The sequence below is a fragment of the Fibroporia radiculosa genome (assembly GCF_000313525.1).
Source record: "Fibroporia radiculosa TFFH 294 genomic supercontigs, scaffold1320, whole genome shotgun sequence".
Lineage (NCBI taxonomy): Eukaryota > Fungi > Basidiomycota > Agaricomycetes > Polyporales > Fibroporiaceae > Fibroporia > Fibroporia radiculosa.
Window position 1 is genome coordinate 24,460 of NW_012133284.1, and position 21,172 is coordinate 45,631.

The 21,172-nt window shown below is 49.6% G+C and overlaps 8 protein-coding genes across 8 annotated transcripts; 5 read left to right on the top strand and 3 right to left on the bottom strand.

Annotated features, from left to right (window-relative positions):
• Positions 1-219: 219 nt before the first annotated feature.
• FIBRA_02521 (uncharacterized protein) lies at positions 220-1,991 on the top strand (the record flags this gene model as incomplete). Its single annotated transcript, XM_012324380.1, has 6 exons — positions 220-914; positions 975-1,117; positions 1,173-1,268; positions 1,317-1,606; positions 1,674-1,818; positions 1,876-1,991. 6 exons carry the CDS (start codon positions 220-222, stop codon positions 1,989-1,991), a joined length of 1,485 nt encoding a protein of 494 aa, XP_012179770.1.
• Positions 1,992-4,839: 2,848 nt separating this feature from the next.
• Positions 4,840-5,354, top strand: FIBRA_02522 (uncharacterized protein; the record flags this gene model as incomplete). Its single annotated transcript, XM_012324381.1, has 3 exons — positions 4,840-5,019; positions 5,089-5,145; positions 5,202-5,354. The coding sequence occupies 3 exons, from the start codon at positions 4,840-4,842 to the stop codon at positions 5,352-5,354; spliced, it is 390 nt and encodes a 129-aa protein (XP_012179771.1).
• Positions 5,355-5,871: 517 nt separating this feature from the next.
• FIBRA_02523 (uncharacterized protein) lies at positions 5,872-9,043 on the top strand (the record flags this gene model as incomplete). Its single annotated transcript, XM_012324382.1, has 2 exons — positions 5,872-5,958; positions 6,029-9,043. 2 exons carry the CDS (start codon positions 5,872-5,874, stop codon positions 9,041-9,043), a joined length of 3,102 nt encoding a protein of 1,033 aa, XP_012179772.1.
• Positions 9,044-9,303: 260 nt separating this feature from the next.
• FIBRA_02524 (uncharacterized protein) lies at positions 9,304-11,820 on the top strand (the record flags this gene model as incomplete). Its single annotated transcript, XM_012324383.1, has 7 exons — positions 9,304-9,510; positions 9,712-9,950; positions 10,002-10,262; positions 10,316-10,337; positions 10,388-10,815; positions 10,867-11,122; positions 11,173-11,820. The coding sequence occupies 7 exons, from the start codon at positions 9,304-9,306 to the stop codon at positions 11,818-11,820; spliced, it is 2,061 nt and encodes a 686-aa protein (XP_012179773.1).
• Positions 11,821-12,161: 341 nt separating this feature from the next.
• FIBRA_02525 (uncharacterized protein) lies at positions 12,162-12,583 on the bottom strand (the record flags this gene model as incomplete). The annotated part of the gene is made up of 2 exons (XM_012324384.1): positions 12,162-12,394; positions 12,445-12,583. The coding sequence occupies 2 exons, from the start codon at positions 12,581-12,583 to the stop codon at positions 12,162-12,164; spliced, it is 372 nt and encodes a 123-aa protein (XP_012179774.1).
• Positions 12,584-13,020: 437 nt separating this feature from the next.
• FIBRA_02526 (uncharacterized protein) lies at positions 13,021-15,924 on the top strand (the record flags this gene model as incomplete). Its single annotated transcript, XM_012324385.1, has 6 exons — positions 13,021-14,811; positions 14,872-15,060; positions 15,116-15,241; positions 15,298-15,538; positions 15,590-15,646; positions 15,695-15,924. 6 exons carry the CDS (start codon positions 13,021-13,023, stop codon positions 15,922-15,924), a joined length of 2,634 nt encoding a protein of 877 aa, XP_012179775.1.
• Positions 15,925-16,116: 192 nt separating this feature from the next.
• Positions 16,117-19,138, bottom strand: FIBRA_02527 (uncharacterized protein; the record flags this gene model as incomplete). The annotated part of the gene is made up of 11 exons (XM_012324386.1): positions 16,117-16,140; positions 16,193-16,399; positions 16,462-16,505; positions 16,557-16,619; positions 16,672-16,989; positions 17,042-17,855; positions 17,908-18,001; positions 18,049-18,114; positions 18,168-18,276; positions 18,326-18,728; positions 18,782-19,138. The coding sequence occupies 11 exons, from the start codon at positions 19,136-19,138 to the stop codon at positions 16,117-16,119; spliced, it is 2,499 nt and encodes an 832-aa protein (XP_012179776.1).
• A 437-nt stretch (positions 19,139-19,575) lies between these two features.
• On the bottom strand, positions 19,576-20,742 carry FIBRA_02528 (uncharacterized protein; the record flags this gene model as incomplete). The annotated part of the gene is made up of 5 exons (XM_012324387.1): positions 19,576-19,910; positions 19,964-20,048; positions 20,099-20,517; positions 20,573-20,665; positions 20,733-20,742. 5 exons carry the CDS (start codon positions 20,740-20,742, stop codon positions 19,576-19,578), a joined length of 942 nt encoding a protein of 313 aa, XP_012179777.1.
• Positions 20,743-21,172: the final 430 nt, after the last annotated feature.

Below are 21,172 nucleotides of genomic sequence, written 5' to 3' on the forward strand. Positions count from 1 at the left end.
GCAGCCTGTGTCTGAGGGACTTGGGCAGCATTCATCACCGTTGTGCGAATGGTAAATGCGATGGTAATGACCGGGTCACGCGGTCGTGAGTAAACCGCCGAGCTGCCAGATATGGCAACTCACCAGCCATATTAGGCTCGACGCCGGCGAAGACCGATCGAATTAACAGTCAAGCCACAGTCACTGACATGCTTGTCCTGGATTGTTTACCGTATTGCAATGACCAGGCAACTACGCTCTCGAGTTTCGCGTCCCAATTATGCTGCTTTGCTTCAATTTGATGAACCCGAAGACGCTGGTGCAGGTCCTTCCAATGCGCCCGCTCCTGTAGCTGAAGAGGGCGACAGCGGCAGCGATTTCGAGCCAGACCAGCAAGGGCAGGATGAAAATGAAGACATACCTTTGGATGCAACGGAAGAAGAGGACGAAGACTTCGCAAACCAAGAATCAGAACGCGAGCTTTCAATTGCGGCAGTGGCGGCTCCTGAGACTCGGCGTAAGGCTCAGAGGACTGCTCAGACGCGAAAAACTCGAACAGTCCCACTTATTTCTGAGCCTTCTTCCCTCTCTACTCAGCAACCGTCTGTCTTCCCCAGTCTTCATCATCGACATAGAGCGGTGCCCATTTATAGACGTGATGCACCAGTGGAACGACTTGTCAAGCGTCCTGTGCCATTTTCTTCTCCGTCGACTGTACCCACTAATAGCTGGTCGTATGAGCCGATTGTTGATATTCTCAACAAGTCGTGGGGCTTCAATGTCGGTCCTGGACCATTATGGGAGCTCATGGAGGACAGGGGATGGTACAAGGAATCAATGAGTTCAGGCGGCGAAGAGACGGCGGCTGAGAGGAATCGAAGACCGAGGGTATTTGAGACGATTAGGGTACAGGAGCTCGAAGTGATTACTGCACAGTACGTCGACTTTGACTGAGTGCTATGTTTCTGCATCATCAACATTTGACGAGAATGAAGAGAGGCTTCTTCGTATCTGCCGACCGATGTGACTACTACGGAAGAGGGAGCATTGAAACTCCCATCCCCAATTCCGTGCTCGTTTGGGCCGTTTGGAAAACAAAAGCGAGTGGACTTAAAGATGTTTGAAACTCTCAAACTTGGTATGGGTTGTTCTTTATACTCATCCAGTTGCCACCTATCCCCCTTGTTGTACAGCCGACCTCTTTCCGGAGAGCAAGTCTCACGTCTTCAATCCTGGAGCTCCAGTGTGGGGCATAGACTGGTGTCCTATTCATGTTGATGACCGTTCGAGTAAGCTTCCACTCAGAAGCTCGCATATAATCAGCTCAATACGTTCAGGCCATTCACACAAGCAATATCTGGCGGTGTCACCCTTTCCCACAAGATCATACGCACCGACAATTGGGAAACGTGCACATAGACCCGCCTATTCATGTATACAAATTTGGTCCCTGAAACCGAGCCTGGACGCGATGCATATTGACGGCGATGAAGACAAGCATCGCAGTCATGGGCCCGAAGCTACTATTGATGCTGGAGAGATGCAATGTGAAATGGTCTTGTGCGTTGATTGTGGACCGGCATTTGAATTAAAGTGGTGCCCGTTACCATCTAATGATTTTCATGAGGTTATCCACTTTTACATACGCCATCCCATGATAACTAATGAGATTGTGCTTTTCGTGCGCCTTGTAGACGCGGAATCACAAGGACAAATTTTCTTCCCCCAAACTGGGAATATTGGCGGGCACGTTTGAAGATGGGTCGCTGTCTCTCTTCGCTGTCCCTGATCCCGCCAGCCTCACTCCCAAAGACGATGATACGTCTCCGCCGACTTTTGGTGAGTTCGTCTGTTATTTTTGCACTGGCAAAGGCCGCATACTCACCCATCGTTCAGTGAAGGTCGAGCCATTACTTCGTATCGAGTTGGAAGACACTCTCTGCTGGGCAATAGACTGGGCTAATAGCGAACTTATTGCAGTGGGCTGCACTAACGGTCAGCATTCCGTGTAGCACTCTCATCCTGTCTTTGAGCATTTTGTAGGATCCATTGCTGTTTATAACATCGCGAAGGCATTACAAAATACTCAAAGCGAGTATTCATCATTACATTCATGGATGCTTTGACTCATGGTCTGAGCATTACCCAGATGTTCTACCCACTCACTATTTCATCGTTCATCAGTCCGCAATTAGGACACTTGCATGGATCCGTGCGCCAACTGCCTCCGCCTCAGGAAGGCGCACAACTGATGATCCAACCGTGATTGCGAGTGGTGGATATGATGGTGTTGAGTGTCTCTCAGACATTCGGGAGCTCTCAGGAAATGTTGTAAACCGCACACGTGGTACGCCGCAAGTCATACTGGGGCGTAAAGTTTTGGATAACCTATCTTGAAATATTTTTTTATGGACAGATGTTGTGAATTCCGTTTGCTATTCCACCTATTGCGGTGGCCCGATCACAATCGACCACGAGAACAGTGTAAAAGTGTATTCTATTTCTCCAAGTATGCTAGGAAAAGGGCATGTATTGTTGGAATCTGATGGTCCTATCTGGGTACGTGCAGTTTGAACACTGCGCTTCTAGACTAGTCATTCATTCGCAGCCTTCCAGAGTCTCAATTCATCTGATTATCATCCACAACTAGCCATTGGCGCCACAGACGGCAGTTGTTTGACCACTAACATTTTGAGGTCGACTAGAAGGGGCGGCAGCGTGGTAGGTAACTATTCTTTAAGTAGAGTAGTGTGTGTTGTCACGACGAACAATTGTTTCCACTAGCCCTTCTTCGTCCACAAGATCTATCAACTTGATTATAGTCGGAAGGAAGCCGAATGGAGGATGTTAGAACATTTTCTACCGAAGGTTTTTAACAAATTCATCTGCCCTTTGATGAGCCCCATTTCTAAAGTCCTCATCCTGCCTCTAGGAGACAGTGGACCGTGCAACGGCAGGGCGCAATAATAGGCACATTCCAGTTGGAACGGGTGTCTGGCCGCGTGAGATTGCTGTTCATCGGGTCGTATGGAACTCTGGAAATGGAATCGCGGGAGCGCCATATCTCGCGTCCGCCACTGGCGCCGGGCTTTGTCGGGTGGATTGGCTCCTAGGAAGGTGGATGAAAGACCGGGTCCCCTACCATGGAATCACAGGAATCAGAGGCGAGGATTTGAGGGTCATTAATGATGGAGAAGAATCCGACTAGGTCACGGTCACACTGCCAAATTATATACTTTTGGGCTATGCCATGTTTTATGTCGTAGGATTCGACTTATGGCACGCATGCCTTTGTCGTCCTAACCATCTTCAGTAAATGAAGTGATGGAGACGTGATGAAGGTTAGGATTTGTCTATTCGTATAGATATTGTATCCATGGTATTTATCATGTGCATCGATCAAAGACACGTCTGTGATAAGTACTACTCAGAGAATTTGGGTACGAGACCACTCAGAGTGTGGGTCTCACTCAACGAGCTTGGATTTTCTCAGATACTCGCCGGTGCTATTGAGAACGGCGTTGAGATCTGCCAACTGTTTTGATTCCGGCTTGGTACGATAAAAGTCTGAGTCCTATAGAGAAATTACTTCATGTCTGACGATGGGCTAATGGAAATCGGAAAGTAAGCGGGGTAAGCCGCTGTCGAGTTGTTTTCATGACCGCGATCACGCCGATCCCTTGGCGCGGTCTTCTGCGTGTCACTCCCCCTGGCCCCATCTATTGCTCTAAGACAGTGATCGCCGTAGGGCTTACACTGTTTTTCTGGGTTATGACCTTGCTACGAGAGTTCAGCTATACTGGTGTTTACGCATGCAGTCTGGATCACATAGTCGACACAGTATAGTCTTTTGGAACTCTCAAAATAGTATTCCTCTAGCTCCTCTCGCATCTGTTCTGGCAGGCTGTGTTATCCGACGCGACGGGATGCAGTTCTGGTTGTTCTTACTGATTGACTCTAATTGCTGTATAGTATCGGGACGGGGTCTTGTACCATGTTTTGAAAAGGAGAAGGCAGTAAGGTGCGTGCGTCCTTATCTTGTATCGAGGGGGGTTTTCTGCGGTCAAGATTTTTGCATAAATGCTGTCATTGTAATACGGGTGTCTCGACGCTACGCAAAGTCTGCCTACACGGTTGATTATAACATGTTGGTCGTAGAGATCGAGTACAATGGTGCTCATTTCTAAATGGCTCGTGGAGTTAGGATCAATTTTTGAGCTCCCTCAGAGCTTGAGCTCGGTATGTGCGGGCACGTTATCATCTCTAAATGGGATGCCCTGGATTTCTGGGGAGGTTGTGTGAGATACTCTTTCTCTAATATGGAGAGAATGCTACCCTAGATGCCCGTGTTGCTCTTGTGATCTGCGTTCGCATGTCCTGTAAATGCTCAGCTTGCAGGTACTTCGGCAATACTTGCCTATGTACATTTATTGTGGCTTCTCGTGTATACTCGTGCTATCATCCTGAGCTGGAATAGCGCACCTCATCACTGTGTGGACACGGCAGTCATCTCAATTATTGGATATGATTCATCCCTGTGTTATATGTGCTGTCTGTAGTCTTAAGAGTTACATTATGAGCACTGATAACGTTTCAAATAGATTCAAATAGAATCGTTTCGTCCTTTTCGTACTTCCGTACCTGTGTGGCCGTGTGTGCCGAATGTGTAACTAACCATTGTCCTAGTCATATTCGCCCAAAACAGCATGACCGGGCTCCATGAGGATGATCTCACTTTTTGAGGCACCTCGTGCTGTCTCTTCACATCTTCGCTGATATAAAGCAAGCGGGCTCTGCTCTTTCCCCTTAACGAGTCGCCATCTGTCTGGTTATCTCCCTCACTCATTTTTATCAACACAAATGCGCTCTTTAACCCATATCGACTACAAGCTGCGATCAGAAGAGTCGTATTCGGCCCCCTTGCCTGCGCCGATCCATACTATCCACCGAATCCCTCTATACGGCAGCCCTCGATCTCCACAGGTCTCTAAACCCCACTCTTTACGAAAAGCCAGGGCTAGTTCGCCGAGAGAACTCATGGTAAATTCGGATCGACTGGTGCATGTTTGCTCTATGGAATTGACGCGCCAACCGCTTTTCACAAAGCAGACTGTAGACTATAGGTATGACGAGGAATCAGAAGAGTATCGTTCAAGTTTTGTCCTAGTAGGTTTCCGCTCATAGTAATCTCATCTCCTGCTTGTTCTAACTGAAATCTGCAGTCAGACATATTCGAGGACGATGAAACGGAAATTGAGATATCACCGATCCTCCCCTCTACTTCATCCACGCATCGTCCAGAGGGAACCAACCGTGGCGGGATGCGATACAAACGTACCTTGTCAGCGTGGGTCGCGGTGCGTGTGAAGGGTTAATGTTGTTCGTGGCTGATGACCAACTCGTGGCGTATTCTACGTATTTTAGGGCGTGGTGTCTCGCTGGCGTCCATCACATCGTCGTCAGTTGCTCCCCTCAGTCGCAATGCGTAAAGACTCGGTCCTGCAAGCAGCTGCATGTCGATCGTGATGGATTCGATGTGTTTCAGCAATGCCAACGACGCCTGCTCTATCCTGTATCTGCATAGATGTTTCCTGTACATTACTTCGATATAATCTGATGTTTAAATACTATCCTCGGCTTTGTACATATGTAGGCGCATTGTATTTCTGGGTTATGGAGCTCGGAAGTCAAGCTCCACAGAGCAATAGACTCTGATAGTAGTCCCCAGCTGTGATCAGAGCTGCCTGTAAAGGGCATTAGACATCGGACTGGGATCTGGGAGGAGTCTGGTTGGAAGGTACTGCGGATGCACGCCACCGATCACCACTCAAGCTCGGAGTGCCGCTACTTGCAATTGCATGTCTATGGACTTAACCTGTCGACGCTCCGATGATGGCAGAGGCTCAGTTCCCCATTCGCGATGACCATCCTCTTGTTCTGGAACTCATAAGTCTGCGTACTGCAGTTGCTCGCTATCAGGTAGTCCTTCAGCGTCGCTCTCTATCATCGATGTCATGCTCATCTACTAACTCGCAGGCTTTATTACTAGCACGAAGCCCACGCGACATCTGTCAAGCTCCAAAGGCACTCTCTGGATACTTCACATGCGCTTGAGCGCACGCATGCCCTCGAAATAGAGAACGCTCGGTTAAAGGAAGAAGTCGTGGTTTTGAGGACGGTTCCGGAAGCCACGCCTCATCCTGCCTCCCTTCAAGTCCAGGAACTTACGCTGGCACACCGCCGTCTCTCTGACAAGCTCACCTTAACCGAAGAGACATTTCAGGGAACCATCGCGGAGCTCACACAATCTCGGAGCGATCTCGCCAAGGCACAGCATGACATTGATGCTGCCTATGAACTCGTGGCCCGAACTCGTGCACAGCTTGTGGAAGCAGAAGCCCGAGAACGAGAGTTGGAGCGGAAAGCGCGTGCTGCAGAAGAAGAGCGCAAGCTTGCCGATCTCGTGGTTCAGGAGTACGCTGACCTCGTGCGGACGCTCGAAGGCCGACCTCGACAAGTGACAAGTCCTCGTCCTTCACTCCCCCTCGGAAATGAGAGTAACAGTTCAAGTGCCACACTTGTGGACAGCCTCTCGGAAGGGAAATCCGGATTACAAAAGCTGCTGGAGGAGTTCAATGACGAGACGGAGAAGCTGGCGGCGGAAACCACGCGGCTGCATGGGGAGATTGCTTTACTTTCTACTCGGTTGGAGGCGGAACGCGGTCGTTCCGAGCGTGACCGTGCACAGTTAGCTGAGTCTCTGTTAAGGCTAGAAGCTTACAAGATCGACGACAATACGGCTGCAAAGATGGTATCGCGTTATATGTCAGTTACTCTTGTCCTTTATTATCGGAATAGCACGGTAATGGCTTGTCAACACAGGAAATTCTCTCAGTCATCTACTGATTCGCTTCAGAAAGCCATGGACAGTATGAAAGCGCGTCATACAGCTACGACTGCAAGCCTGCGTACAGAAATCGATCATTTTCAGAAGGCGTTGTTCACAGAGCGTCGTCAGTCAGAAAAGCTCCGGTTTGCCCTAGACGAGCTGACAGAGGACATATCACGCGAGGCTTATGGACGGCGACGTGAAATTTCTCTCAGGCTTGCCTTCCTGGGACGCGAAGAAAGTCTTGCAGAAGGTTTACGGAGGTGGACTAGGAAAGCTAAGGAGACCTTCTGCAGGATTATTTCTACAGACAGCACGAAGGATGTAGCTGGAGTAATACAACCCATGTTCAATCATGTCATCCAAGATGCAGAAGGACTTCTGGAGTCATTGAATGGCCAGCCAACTGTGGAAGATGGATCTATCGGCTCCCTTGCGCGTGTTGTCGCGGCACAAGATGCAATATCTGCCTTGTCACGAGAACTTCAGGTAGAGACAGATCGTCGCTTGGACTTGGAGCGACGGCTGGCGCAGATATCTCACGAATTACATTTGTCTCAACACCCCGAAGTGGCCTCGACAATCAATAGAGACGGAGATACATCGATCAAAGAGACACAATCAAGCACTATTGTTGTATTCGATCAGGAATTGCGACCGCCTTCGACTCCTCCAATAGCCGACACTCAGCTATCTCGCCTTGACTTGGACCACTGTCTGAGCTTCCAGAACGCTTCTTCACCTATACAACAGCCTCTGATTCTAATCTCGCAGCCCGATTCGGTGCTAGTCGATAAATCGCAGGCTGGGTCAGGTATCTCGATAGGGCCCGCTGAACCTATCGAGCCTATGCAACCTCAAATATCGCAGAGCATTGATTCATCAGCGGCGAGACCCTCTACCAAACAAATCCTTGCACAAAGCGATGAAGTCGAACAAGCTGCCGATTTGGAGTTCATGCCCATCGTTCAGAATGGTGAACTTGACTTGCCCACATCTTCGCCTTCCGAAGAAAAGCCGCCCCGGCAATACCCTCTTACATTGTCGGAGAAGAGTGAGGAGGATTCAATGAGCATCCCTGCATCTGCGGCGTTGCTCGGAATGTCCAAATTTGAGGCACAGACACAGCCAGATGTGCCGTCGATTCCGCTCCCCGTTGTAGATTCTGCTGTCGGCTTACTGTCTTCTGTAAGAGATCCCGGGATATCTTCCGGTGGATCTAGTAAACCAATATCATCATTGCAGCAACCGACAGCGCCTTTGTTGAATCTTTTGGACCGTCCGGAAAATCCCCTGCTCGTGGGCTTAACCAGGGTCAAGCAAAGATACGACGACGTGCAGCGCGGATTTCACGACTGTGACATTGCTTTAAAAGACCTCCAGAAGGATCTCAAGACTGTACCTCCCACGTCTGACATGATATTCGTCTTCCAGAAAGCAGTCGAGCGACTTGGCGATTTCAACGAAGATGTCCGTGTTGAGTTGGAGATCCGTATCACGGATGAAGCGCGTATGATCTCCGGCTACGAAGCTTTGTTAACCATCCCTGGGGCAATGTCAGAAGAAGTGAATCAAGTTGAACTGGAGGTTGAAATTGAGGCTTTCGTCAATGGTACCGATAAAGCCGTTGTAAGGGCAACGCAGTCTTTTGCTCGCAAACTAGACGATCTTGAACATGACATTGCCTCGTTAAAACGTGCCCTGCATGAATTGTCTGTGGCCGTAGACGAACTCCCATCACCTCCTACGAAAGCTTCTCCATCCTGGCCAACGTGGACAACAGGTCTGCTGAGTCCCTCTCGTCCAGTCAGTCCGGCCCAAACGTTCGGATCCGTTATGACATCTCCCCGGCTACGATACACCTCGCTTTCTCACCCCCGCAAGCCGTCTGACAACTCTCCAGATCATGGTCCGAATCCTTTTATAAGCCTGGGTTTACGTATACCTATGCCTACTATTGCTTCGTCTCCCCTTCCTCCAACAACTTCGAGACCGCGTGTCTCGTCTGGGACGTATATGCTGGGCCTTGGGGCTCGTTCTCAGTCATTCAACTTCGGCAGTCTTCCTATGAAGAAATCTCCTTCTGTGAGCTCGCTCAGGCTGGGTAAAGCTGCTGATAACGGCAATGACCATGGTGCTACCGATGGTGACGAGATGAGTTCTGATGTAGAATGATTTGATTATTTGAATGCTTGGACTATGGACCTTTTGAAATATCTATGCGAATCAAAAGCAAGTTTTGCTTCGAGATAGTTTCCTTCATGGAGATCCACATGTTTTCGGAGATATACCAAATACAGTAATTGTTGACGTGGTCAGCGGTAGACTTCCTTGAAACCTACCTTTTGACTGAGTCTTCGCCACTAGTGGGCATCGAGTATACTTTACCCTCTTCAAACGTTACAGCTCAAAACTTTCTTCAAGCTCAGGTTTTAATGTCTGGAACCACAACACAGACTCGCACTGCAGGTCGTGGCCGTAGGGGCGGCAGAGGTCGCGGAGGAGCCCGAGGGTCTCATCGAGACAAGACGGCAGCCAAATCGCCTATTGACGATGCTCATTCAGATGCCAGGAAACCATCGCAGTCTGCTGAGACAGCGGCCTCCCATGGAGCTCAATCTGCGGAGGTCGATGAAGCCGCAGTATGCTGGATATGCGCGGAGCCCGTCAAGTACTACTCGCTATCCGAGTGTAATCACCGGACTTGCCATGTATGTGCTCTTCGACTTCGTGCACTATACAAGAAGCAAGAATGCACATTTTGCAAGGTCAATCTACTGTGTTGTTACGATTTGTTGTGGCTGCGCTATCAGATCAAGGAGGTTAACATACACTGTTTGCAGGAATCACAGCCCTCCGTGATATTCACCACGTCCCCGGATATGTTATGGTCCTCCTACACACCAGATCTTATCCCGTACAAAGACTCAAAGTTATCTGTATCATTCGAGACGCAAGAGATGATGGAAGAAACTCTTATTCTCCTTCGCTTCAATTGCCCGGACTCAGACTGCGACTATATTGGCAACGGTTGGAGTGATTTGAAGCTACATACGCGGGCGGCTCATGGAAAGCTGATGTGGTAAGTCGTTTTTCTTCTCGCGTGATACATTTATGTATGTTGATGAACTAGTGACTTATGTATTCGCTTCAAGAAGATCTTTGCGCATGAGCATGCTTTGTATGCGCCAAATCAGTTGCCTTTGCATCTGCCGGCTATGCAGAGGTCTCATGCGCGCAATCCCGATTTCAAATCGCAAATTGAGGGTGGGATCCATCCATTGTGTGAATTTTGTCGGGAATGCTTCTTCAGCGATGATGAATTGTACACACATATGCGAGAAAAGCATGAAGAATGCTTCGTCTGCAAGCGTAATGAAGTCCGGGATCAATAGTGAGCTGTTGTGCCTTATAAAATTTTTCTCCAAATCTGATTATTTTGAATAGCTTCCGAAATTACGATGCGTTGGTGGGCAGTTTGGTTTTCTATCTTTGAGGTTGAGCTTAAGTTCCCACCAGGAGCAACATTTTACTCATGCGCATTTTCCATGCAACCAACCTCATTGTTTGACTCAGAAGTTCGTGGTCTTCGGATCTGCTTTAGACCTGAAAGCCCACATGGTAGAGGAGCACGGCGCTGAGATGTCAACAAGAGATAAAAAAGACGCTCGGCGCATTCAGGCAGAATTCGAGTTCGAGGAGGTTGGAACTGGCAACCGACGAGGCAGGCGGGACAGACGAGATCGCGAACGCGAAAGAGAGCCTCCTCCTGCACCCATACCCCCAGGGGTGTCTCGTCCCAACGGCGCTGGAGGTCGGAGACGGGAGGCCTTCAATGGAAATCTGACCGTCGATGGCAGCACTGTAAATGGGAATCTTACTACTAACCCGCATGCCAGCAGGCGACCGTCGCCCTCCCCACCACCTATCATTGAGGGAGATGCAGAGTGAGTACGCTTCCTGATCATGCGAAGCGGTCAACTAAATAGGTTTCTCAGGAGGAATTTTGCCTTGGTAGCGCGCATTCAATCTTTGACACCACACGCCAACACTGCTGTTCCCGCCATCCAGGCAGCGATTCGATCGTATCGCGCTTCTGAATCTGCTGCAAGGGATCTCATATCGACCATCTGGAATATTCTGGATCGTAATCTCGATGGTACAGCGAATGTAGTAAACCTGTTAGTCGAATCTCTCGAGGAGGACGACAAGAAGAGAGACCTCTTGGCTGCTTGGAATGGATTCAAGATAGAGGTAGGCAGTACTCTGTCAGTAGTCTTTCGATGCCTAATGTATCTCGATAGCAACGTGGTCAATTTCCTGACCTTGTACCGACATCCATAGGCACACAATGGGCAGGTGTAACGAGCGGTCGCGTTCTCAATGCCAAGCACTCCACATCTGCGCGCTTATCATCTCAATCGTCACGGCAGGTGTGGGACCGCGTAGCCAAAGCTGCTGCGTCCTCCTCAGCACCTCCGCAGGGCCCATCTCGTCCTCCAGAACGGTTTCCATCTCTACAGCCCAGTGTTTCTTCAGGCGGAGTTGCACCCTTTCGCCAATCACAGCGTGTTACTCCGTGGGCGGCTTCAGCTGCAAGCACCCTCGCACCCCCTCGAGGTCCATCCTCAGTGCCTGGACCTGGCGCTAGTACAAGTAAAACTGCACCTGTCTTGTCGAAGTCCGCTTTCCCTGAGCTTCCGTCCTCGAACGTGCTGCGCGTTCCAAGAGCAGCAATCAAGGGGAACCAGTCCCTAAAGAATATTCTTGGTGACTCGACGCCCGCCGTACCAGCATGGAACAGCGTCACAAATGCTAGTGGTACAGCAAGTCCCGGCGAAGGGGATGTGGAGAGCAATTCCACACCTCAGGAATCTGGCACAGGTAAAGGCAAGAAAGGAAAGGGAAAGCAAAAACAAACGCTTTTCACTCTCGGCTCGTTCCCCTCGTAAGATTGTGCCCTCTGGTTGATATATACGCATCTATGTAGACAATATATAGAGAATGCATGATAAATTCGCAGAACGTGCCAATGACATCTGACTAATGCTACGCTGCAACCACCTGAGGCTTTGCAAACCAGTAAGATGGGCGACGAACATCTATGTTGCGCCATGAAACTTCTATTCATCGAAAATGCGCTAGGCATGAGGTAGTGCCATATAGATGTCTGACATACGCCAAATTACGCTAAGACAGTGAAGTTATTGTTAATAAATGCTTGCTTGAGTCTATGAATGACCTACTTAGCCCGAAATGTACTGTATTCCGCGTTCAGTGTGTCCAGTGAAAATTACTGCGTCTTCATGAAATTTTGGTCCCGTATTCGTTGACGATTTGCCCTTCTAAGCTTGTATTTCTCAGCCTTTCCTCCGGGCCCATCCTCAGGTAATTTCTTTGGTTCTAAAAGCGTCCACAGCCAGTCTGGGTACGCATCATCAGCTTGGGCCAAGACTGGAGACTGGCTTTTGAGATATGCGATGCCACCGAGGACTGTATTCTCGGGGCACGATGACTTCGACACAACTGCATAAGAACTCGTCAGAGGACCAGACGGAACGTATGGGAATACATACCTTCTACATCGTCCTTTTTGCTATCGTTAGCCGATGACGACGACGCTGCGGGCTTGCTCTCGCTAGCATAGCACCTCCGAGCTGGATACCATGCGTTGAGGGCGGGTGGTCGCCTTACGACACGTTGAAGGAGAGACATTGCAGACTCTGTGACTTGGTTGTGACAACTCCTTCGAGTCGGCGGAGACACAGAGCGCCCGAATCACGCCCACTGCCCTCCCTGCCTCAAGCCCAGACTCTCCTTACTCAGTCCTTTGCTGCTTTTTCTCGTCTACAGGCTACAGCGGCGGCTCTCTTAAAGTCTTTGTATCATCTAGATTGCTACTAGCCTCTGTTCTCAGCTGTCGAATTGACTACTGTACTCGTCGATTGATTGCCATCGTCTCCTTTGCTCGTCTGCCTGTCCATAATAAATAGAACACTCAGCGTATGTTCTCTAACAACACAGCCTTGGAAATCGAGAGGAGAAAAATATCCTGTTAATCTTCGCTGTAAGTGTGGCGGCTCGTGACTATCTACCCGTGCTGGTTACACACGCTCGTATTTTCGTAATCTTATTCAACTTCATCGGCAGGAATGGCAAGCCCACATCCTTCGTATTCCAGCCCAGGACCATCGTCCTTTTACCATACCCCTCCTCAATATCCATATGGTAATGGTCCCCCCGGCCCCGCACCTTACTATCAGTATCCCATGCCTCCCATGAACGGTCATGCCTCTCCGATGCACCCTCCGAGCTCTCCGAGAGCGAATGCCGTTGGTCGGGGAAGATTTAATCCACAAAGAGGAGGCGTCCATCATTACCAACAACATTTTCTGCCAGTAGCAGCTCCACATGGTATACATCCCTCTGCGGCCGCGTTGTCGCCACCAGTGTCGCCAGTCAATAATTACTCTTATCCTCAAAAATACTCGCCGCACATGTCACATTTATCGTTCACGCCCCCATATCCCCCTCAACCAAATAGTCCTTTTCCATCCGCGTGGCCCGCACAGCCTTTGTCGCCTTTGCCAAAACAGCTGTCCATGCCTCCTCCTGTATTACCACAGCCACCTCTTGCTCAACCTGCCAGCCAGGAGATGCCAGAATTCGTCGTTGCGTCTCCAGGTGTGCCCAGCTCTACGCTGTCTCCGTTATCAGCTCAGCGACCATTGTCGCCTCAGCCTGATCCTCCTGAACTATATGGCGATCGATCCCCCACATCACCACACACTCTTCATGAGTCTCCTCAGATTCCTCAGACCTCTCCACAATCTATTGGTGACGTTGTCACTGCTCCTTCTCCTTCTCCTGCTCCTGCTGGATGGGTGATCTGGTCCAGACGCCCTGAGGATCCTTCACAAGCACCAGGAGTGATCATTTCGACCGGGGCGTATCCCCCAGAAGATATCGTTCACAAAGCTCTAAATGTATCTACGCCACCCCTCTCACCCAAGCCTAAGAAAGTGGAGATCTTCCCAACGTGTGATATCATTCCAGATGTCTCCCAGGTTGCAGATGAGGCTGATGTGACATCTTCATCGGCCACTGAGACCACACCTGCATCGTCTACTCCGGGTGACACACCGACGCCGGGTTCCCCAGCATCTTCGCATACGTCTGTTTCACTCCATGTTGCCTCTCCTCCCGCGGACATGGACACCAAAATCGCGGGCTCTCCCAAAGTGAACAAAACGGAAGAAGCGGACATAAACCTGGGGGCTTCATCATCGCCTCAGAGCTTGCCCCCTACCGACGTGGAGGCTCGTCCAGCAGCAGAGCCCGAGGTCGTTGCTACCATACCGTCTCCTGTACCTACATCAACGCCAGTCCCTTTAAAAAAATCATGGGCTTCCCTCTTACAATCTGGTTCTGCAGCTTCGTCATCCAAATCCCGTCTTCCGATTTCTTCTGTCACTGGTTTTTCCATCCCTGCCACTGCCATGTCGGGTGTTGGAGTCGGTGGGACGGGATCATCCGTTCTCTTCCCTCAGCGTAATGAGCTCCTGAACTTGTTGAGCAGTGGACCCTCGGGACCTGCCGCACCTCTCAAAATTCAGCCTCGTGGTCTCGTTAATACTGGTAACATGTGCTTTGCGAATGCTGTCCTACAAATTCTGGTGTATTGTCCGCCTTTCCACAGGCTCCTCACGGAGCTCAGCAAGTACCTCTCTGGACCAGTGGTTGGGCCACAGAAGGAGGGCACCAGAGCTACACCATTAATAGATGCGACGATCCAATTCATGAAAGAATTCGTCCCAGAGAGTAGCCTAGACAAGAAGGCTAAGGGTAAGGAACGCGACGATGATTTCTACGAGCCGGAATCTTTCATTCCGACATATGTATACGATGCAATGAAGGAAAAGAAGCGCTTTGCTAGCATGATCGTACGTATCTTTCACTCGTGTAATATCCGATAGGCTACTTAAGTTAAATCGACTCGACAGGGCGGTCACCAAGAAGATGCGGAAGAGTTCTTGGGGTTCTACTTAGACACGCTCGAAGAAGAACTTCTGTCACTCTCGTCATCTCTCTTATCTAAGACCCCGCCTAAGGTAGATGAAGAGCCAGTACCGCAACAAGATGACGGTTGGTATGAGGTTGGCAAAAAGAATAGGTCTGTCGTCACGCGAACGGTCGGTCCACTTGCAGCATCAATGGCATTGTACGTTTAATTGACTCGTCTCGTAGACTAAATCGACCGAATCATCCATTACCCGAATCTTCGGAGGGAAGTTTCGCTCGACGCTTCGCGCGCCACATCAGAAAGACTCTATCACTGTTGAGGACTGGCGGTCCTTGCGCTTGGATATTCAAGTGAGCTCACTCAAATTCGAGGACTACTCGAAAATACTCATGTTTTTATAAAATAGCGAGAACAAGTACATTCTATCAAAGATGCGTTACAGCATATATCGCATCCTCAACCTGTCCAAATCAGCCAACCGACTCGCCCCGGTGTTGTTGTTGAAGCGGCTCAACAAGCACTTATCGAGGCACTTCCTTCCGTCCTAATACTACACTTAAAACGTTTCCTGTACGATACCAACGTCGGAGACGTTGTAAAGATCGGAAAACAGGTTACATACGGTCCAGAGTTAGACATCAGCCCTGGTATGAACCTGCTTCATATCCCAAGCGATTAAACTTACGTTTTGAGTTCAGACCTCATGGCACCCACACGGCGAACAACATATCCTATCAAGTACCAATTATTCGGAGGTATGTGCCTAAATCTTGCAAAGTCCGTTCGCTCACCTTCGTTTGCAGTCTTATACCATCATGGATCATCTGCATCTGGAGGACACTATACCCTTGATGTTCTTCATCCTAACCGCGATCTTAGTGACAGGCCTCGCTCGGCCTGGATACGAATAGACGACGAGCTAGTTTCCGATATTCGACCAGACGACGTCTTTGGTAGTTCAGACAGAGACGACCGTTGTGCATACCTATTGTTCTATCGGAGAGTGGGTAGTTGGGGTGCAGCACGGACATAATCACAATCATTCTTCTTCCGATGCAATGCTACATGGATTCAGACTTGCTGCCATGTTGCAACCTACTATCATCCCCCTTTCTCAATTGTGAAAAGGGAGATGCAATCAAATATAATATGCGACGACGATGCACACAGATACAAAGCTGAAATGCTACAAATCTCCTCCAAGCCATGAAGCCATCTCATATACTCAATCATCGTATATGTTCCAGCTCTAAGAATGACTTATTAGGCTCGATTCGTAAGAGCAAGGATTTGAAAATTACCGAACGCCATCTGAGTCCCCAATGATCATTAATGGGCCCGTCAATGCCAAACGCAACTCCACTAAACCACCAAAATGAGGCGACGACTGCGAAAGCCGCTGAACCAAATACTATCCATTTCGTTCGCTCAGAAAGTCGTCGTGTAGTGAAGAAAAAGTGGTCAAGGAGATGGGCGGCCATCAACACCGAAAAATATAAAGTCGGTAGCTGAAAGATCCCCGTAAATGTGTTAGTTAGAGGGACTATTCGAACAATAAACCAACACATACGTAATGGTGTACATAGGTCACACGACCCATGATCAGGAACGGGACTAGAAGAGAGTTGAGTTTCGTTGCATCTCAGTGACTACTATAGAGCATACCGTAATGTAGCAGCCAGCCTAACATGGCAACTTTACTAACATACAAGAAGTGATCCCATTCCCCTAAGACTGAGGTCAGCATAGCCACGATGGTGCACAACTTTGAATAACTCACTAGCTTCCATGTCGACGTATTTGCGTTGGATGCGCATCAGATACAAAGCAAGAACCGCCACTCCAACGAACAGACTCAGCGTCCCTCCCCACCATACTATCGGTGTGCCTAGAAGGTAGTATTTTGTCTGGGTCGGTCCCCAGCCACACATGCGCAGACCAAGAGTCATCCAAGGCCAATCTGATGGTTTAGAAGCAAGTACATCCTCCTTATCCGGGTCAGGGACCAAGGCGTTGTTTGTAGTCATCATTGCGACATTGAGGTGCCAGAAGTCTCGAATGAATGAGGTTCGATACAACTTGTGATCGCCCGGCGGCACTGTGAAGGATCTATCAGTCAACTACAATCGCAATATATGCCCCAAGCCTACATCGCTCATTTGTGTGAGTCTCGACATTCCAGTACGTATGTACGTCGCCTGGGTTGTTGTCTTTATCGCAGCTAACCTCAATCTGCTTGAAGCCCCACTGCGGCAGGATGGCGTTGGCGGCGCGGAGATAACAGCCGGTAGCATGATGGCGCAGGCGGAGACGTGTCGTCAAAGAATGAATTTTGTCGACGTGACTTTTGCTGCCGCGCCGCAGATCATCGACAACTTCCACAACCCAATAATCGTGGAAGTCCCCGACTTTATCGTCCCCGTAGCCTGATACCTCATTGTTCAGCTTTGATACAGGTGCGGGAATAAGATGTGAATGAAGGTTGCGTCTGGTAGAAACATGGCTGAGACGTATAGTATCGCCGTCAGAGAGGAACCTGATAGGTGCAGCAGCATCGTATGAAGGCTCATCCCATTTGGGCAAGATGATCCAGTCGTTGTTCTCATCCTTGTAATGATAACATGTCACTTGCTGCTGGTTGGAACCCACAGGATAAGTCTGGACATGAGAGTGCAGAAGGCCGCCAGCCCATCCCATATTCTTTAGGGTGATTTTGGAGCCAATGGCAATCTCTGGAACGACGTCAGATATGGGAGCAGCAGATACGGAGTGTGGCTGACCAAGTGGATTATGAGCAAAATCGTTGCCGATTAAGTTTGCTTGGAAGAGCGAGCTCATTTTGGCATCGTCAGGACCTGAGTGATTTAATATCATGAAATGAATTTTGAAGAAGGCCATGTAAAGCACAACGGGCAGAACGATAAGACAGCCTATCCGCGCGCCCCAGTGTCTGGCTTGGTCGCGCTAAATTTGTTATCAGTCAAATGTGCTCTCGGGACGCACGAAATATACATACCACAGACATACGGAGGTCACCAAACTTTTCCCAAAGGTCTTCAATGGTGTACAAACCTACCAGTGCAGTCACAAATAGACCGACCCATTTTATACTGCACAACTGTCAGCCCACCCGCAAGGAATAGCTACTGAGAAGTACCTTGTCACACAACCAATTGAGGCACCGGTGAAAGACAGCCATAACCACCAATCGAATGAAAACGGCCTACAGACACAACAGTGAGGCCTAGGTAAGACAATGTACGCGCATATACTCACTGATACTGTTGATTATGGAACTTGGTGAGACAGAATACGGTAGTGAATGTGAAGAAGAGAAGCATGGAATCCAGGAGAATAAACCGCGATATGCACAGCCATGCAACGTCTGCGATACGGTGAGCGAAAGGTCTATTTGACAATACGCAAGGACGGACCGCATAGCACCATCAATGTCACCAAATGGCACGCCCTCGAGCTCATGCCGAGCTCGACGGCTGTATACCATGCCAGCGGGACCATGGCGACACCGAATGTTGCCATCATGACGCGCATAGCTACATACGGGACGGAATCTGGGTACGTTGACCCACTCGCAAAGTCATATTGCCCGTCGTAGCCCGCCAGTAGACCGGTGAGAGCGACGAGCATCTTGCCCAAGGGAGGATGGACATCGAAGTAGAATTGGCGCTTCAAGTAGAAGGACCCAAACTTTCCAAAATGAGCCTCATCCCAGACAACCGTATTGGAATGGCCAATTTTGTGGAAGCGCGTCCAACATGAGAGGAGGGTGTAAACGATTGGCGGGATGTGTTCAAGATTTTGTTGCAAGAATTCGCTCTAGCAACGCGCCCATAAAGCCCAGAAGAGCACCCACAGAACAGAACACGTACCACAGTGGTTGGTGGTGGCGGCGGCGGACGTCTGAGTCGACCACTACCCAGAGGACTTCGCATATCCTTCATTTTGGAATACACGTCCTTGCCTTCATGATCATACATCTCGTACTCCTCCGTCCCCGCGCTGCCCAGGCGCTGCCTGAAGTTGTCATTCCCGCTGGGTCCGCGCGGGACCCTCCTGCGAGCTGTATCCTCGCCCATATAGTGTAACGGTAATTCCTCGTTTCGGCGAGACCCAGGCGATCGATGAAAACCGTCCGTGAAAGGGTACTGGACTTCCTCGAATTCGGATGAGGTACGAGGAGAGACTTCGGGTGTGCCAATATGTAGCGAGACTTGCGGTGGCCTCATACGCCGCTGAGCCCAGATGGGAGCTCCGAAAGCCGAAGGATAGTGTGTGATGCCCGAGGCCAGCGAATTACACCAAAGTTGCAGGAAGAATGAAGAACAAAGCTACAAGCATCTGAGGAACTGTTGGTCTCGCTGTCGGCTGCGCAATGAGCGCTTGACGTCAACTAAGTACGCAGCGACACGTCTGTTCGAATGATCCTTCACTGCCTCACAATCTCACACTGGAGCGCCGGGACGGGATTATTACGAGGAGTCTATACAATGCATGCCAAGAACGCGAAGTACTTTTCGTGATATACAGCAAATACAGCGACATCCGCCAGACACGAGCTCTTACTCGAAACAGAATCGCTAAACGAAGCAATAGGCCTACAATAATCAGAGAGAGCGCAGGGAAATATCACTTGTGTCGCTGGTATACAGCTGGATACAAAACATTAGAAAGACGCAGAAAATTGAAGAGAAGGGACCCCACCTGACACCATTGCATGATCACGTTCATAAGGTTCCAGTGTGACCTGTTCTAGCGGTTTTAACTTGTTTTCTTTGAGGAATTGTACTTCCCGGGCAAAGACAACACTAGGAGGCGCAGTAGAGTCGATACAGCTTGCTTTGATGGAAATGACGACATGGCCCCCATTTTTCAAAAAGTATTCGGCATTGAGGGCGATAATCCGTGCTTGGTCAGGTTGGGCAACATCGGCAAAAACGACGTCGACCGACGATAGAAGCATCCGATATTTCTGAGGCATGCGAGCATCTTCGACAATAGCTGTACATATTGTGTCAGTTTATTGATACATCCATGCGAAGGACGGGACGCACGAATGACATTCGTTCGCTTTTTCGCCATGTTGATAAGGTCACGACCTGATCGAGGAGAGAATTCTACTGCATAGACAATGCCCTCCTGACAAAGAAGTCAACACTCTGCATCTGCATGCAAGAACATACACTTACCGGTCCAACAATGTCCGCTACATGGCTGACACTGGTTCCGCTGGCGGCGCCCAAATACAAGACTTTCTTGCCGGGACCAATGTAGAACTGGTCCAGTCCATTCAGGACACCAGCTGCCAGCTTACTGCGGAACGGATTCCAAACGCGATATTCGACCTTCGTCCCTTCGACACCACCATCAATTGATATCCGCTTCTCGCCATAAACTGCCTCTCCAGGAACGAGGTTCTTCGTCACCAGCATACTGTCCTTGCCTTTCGCGATGAAGATCCCAGGATGTCTGTGGGGCTCCAGCACGACGTTAGCACCCCCCCTTGCGCCGCCTCTGCCTCCGCGACCACCACCTCGAGCCCCTCGTCCACCTCCTCGTCCTCTATCTCCACCGCGCTTGGCAATTCCTCCGCCTCTCATTGCACCACCTAAGCAAATTCCACCTTTAACAATCACATATCTTTCTTATAGAACCGCACTTACCTCTGCCACCCCCCCTACCTCCTCTTGGGGCACCACGAGCCCCACCGCGTCCCCCGCCTCGCCCAGCAAATCCGCCGCGACCGCCTGAAGCTCCTGGTCAAACGGAGTGGAAATATGTTCAGCAAGTTTGACTTGGGCGTACAGAACTATCAAAGCGTACCAAATGCCATTGTAGTCTCCCGTTCAAAAGCCTGTGTCTCTCGGAGTGCCGATGAGCGGTGGGCCTGCAGAAATTTGACGCGAAAGTTTGTGCGATCGGTCAGTTGCCAAAATGAGACGGGACGCATACTGGCAAACAACCGCAAATATATTTTAGATCGACTCCGAGATCAATCGCTTTTTGTTCTGATTAAGTATTACTTACTGGATGCTCGCGAAAGCTATGACATGGATGAATCTTAAGAGAGTCGCTCATTCATGTCTTTTGTAGGAATTTCAGAAGTGTTCATCGCTGACCAACAATGCAGATAATTAGCAACTCCGAGACTGATCTAGTATGGAAGCACTATTTCCTAGCTCTGGATTAATTACATGAGATCTTGGTTACAGAGTCAACGGACTACATATTTGCGTCAATATTTTCCAGGCGCTTTATCACAA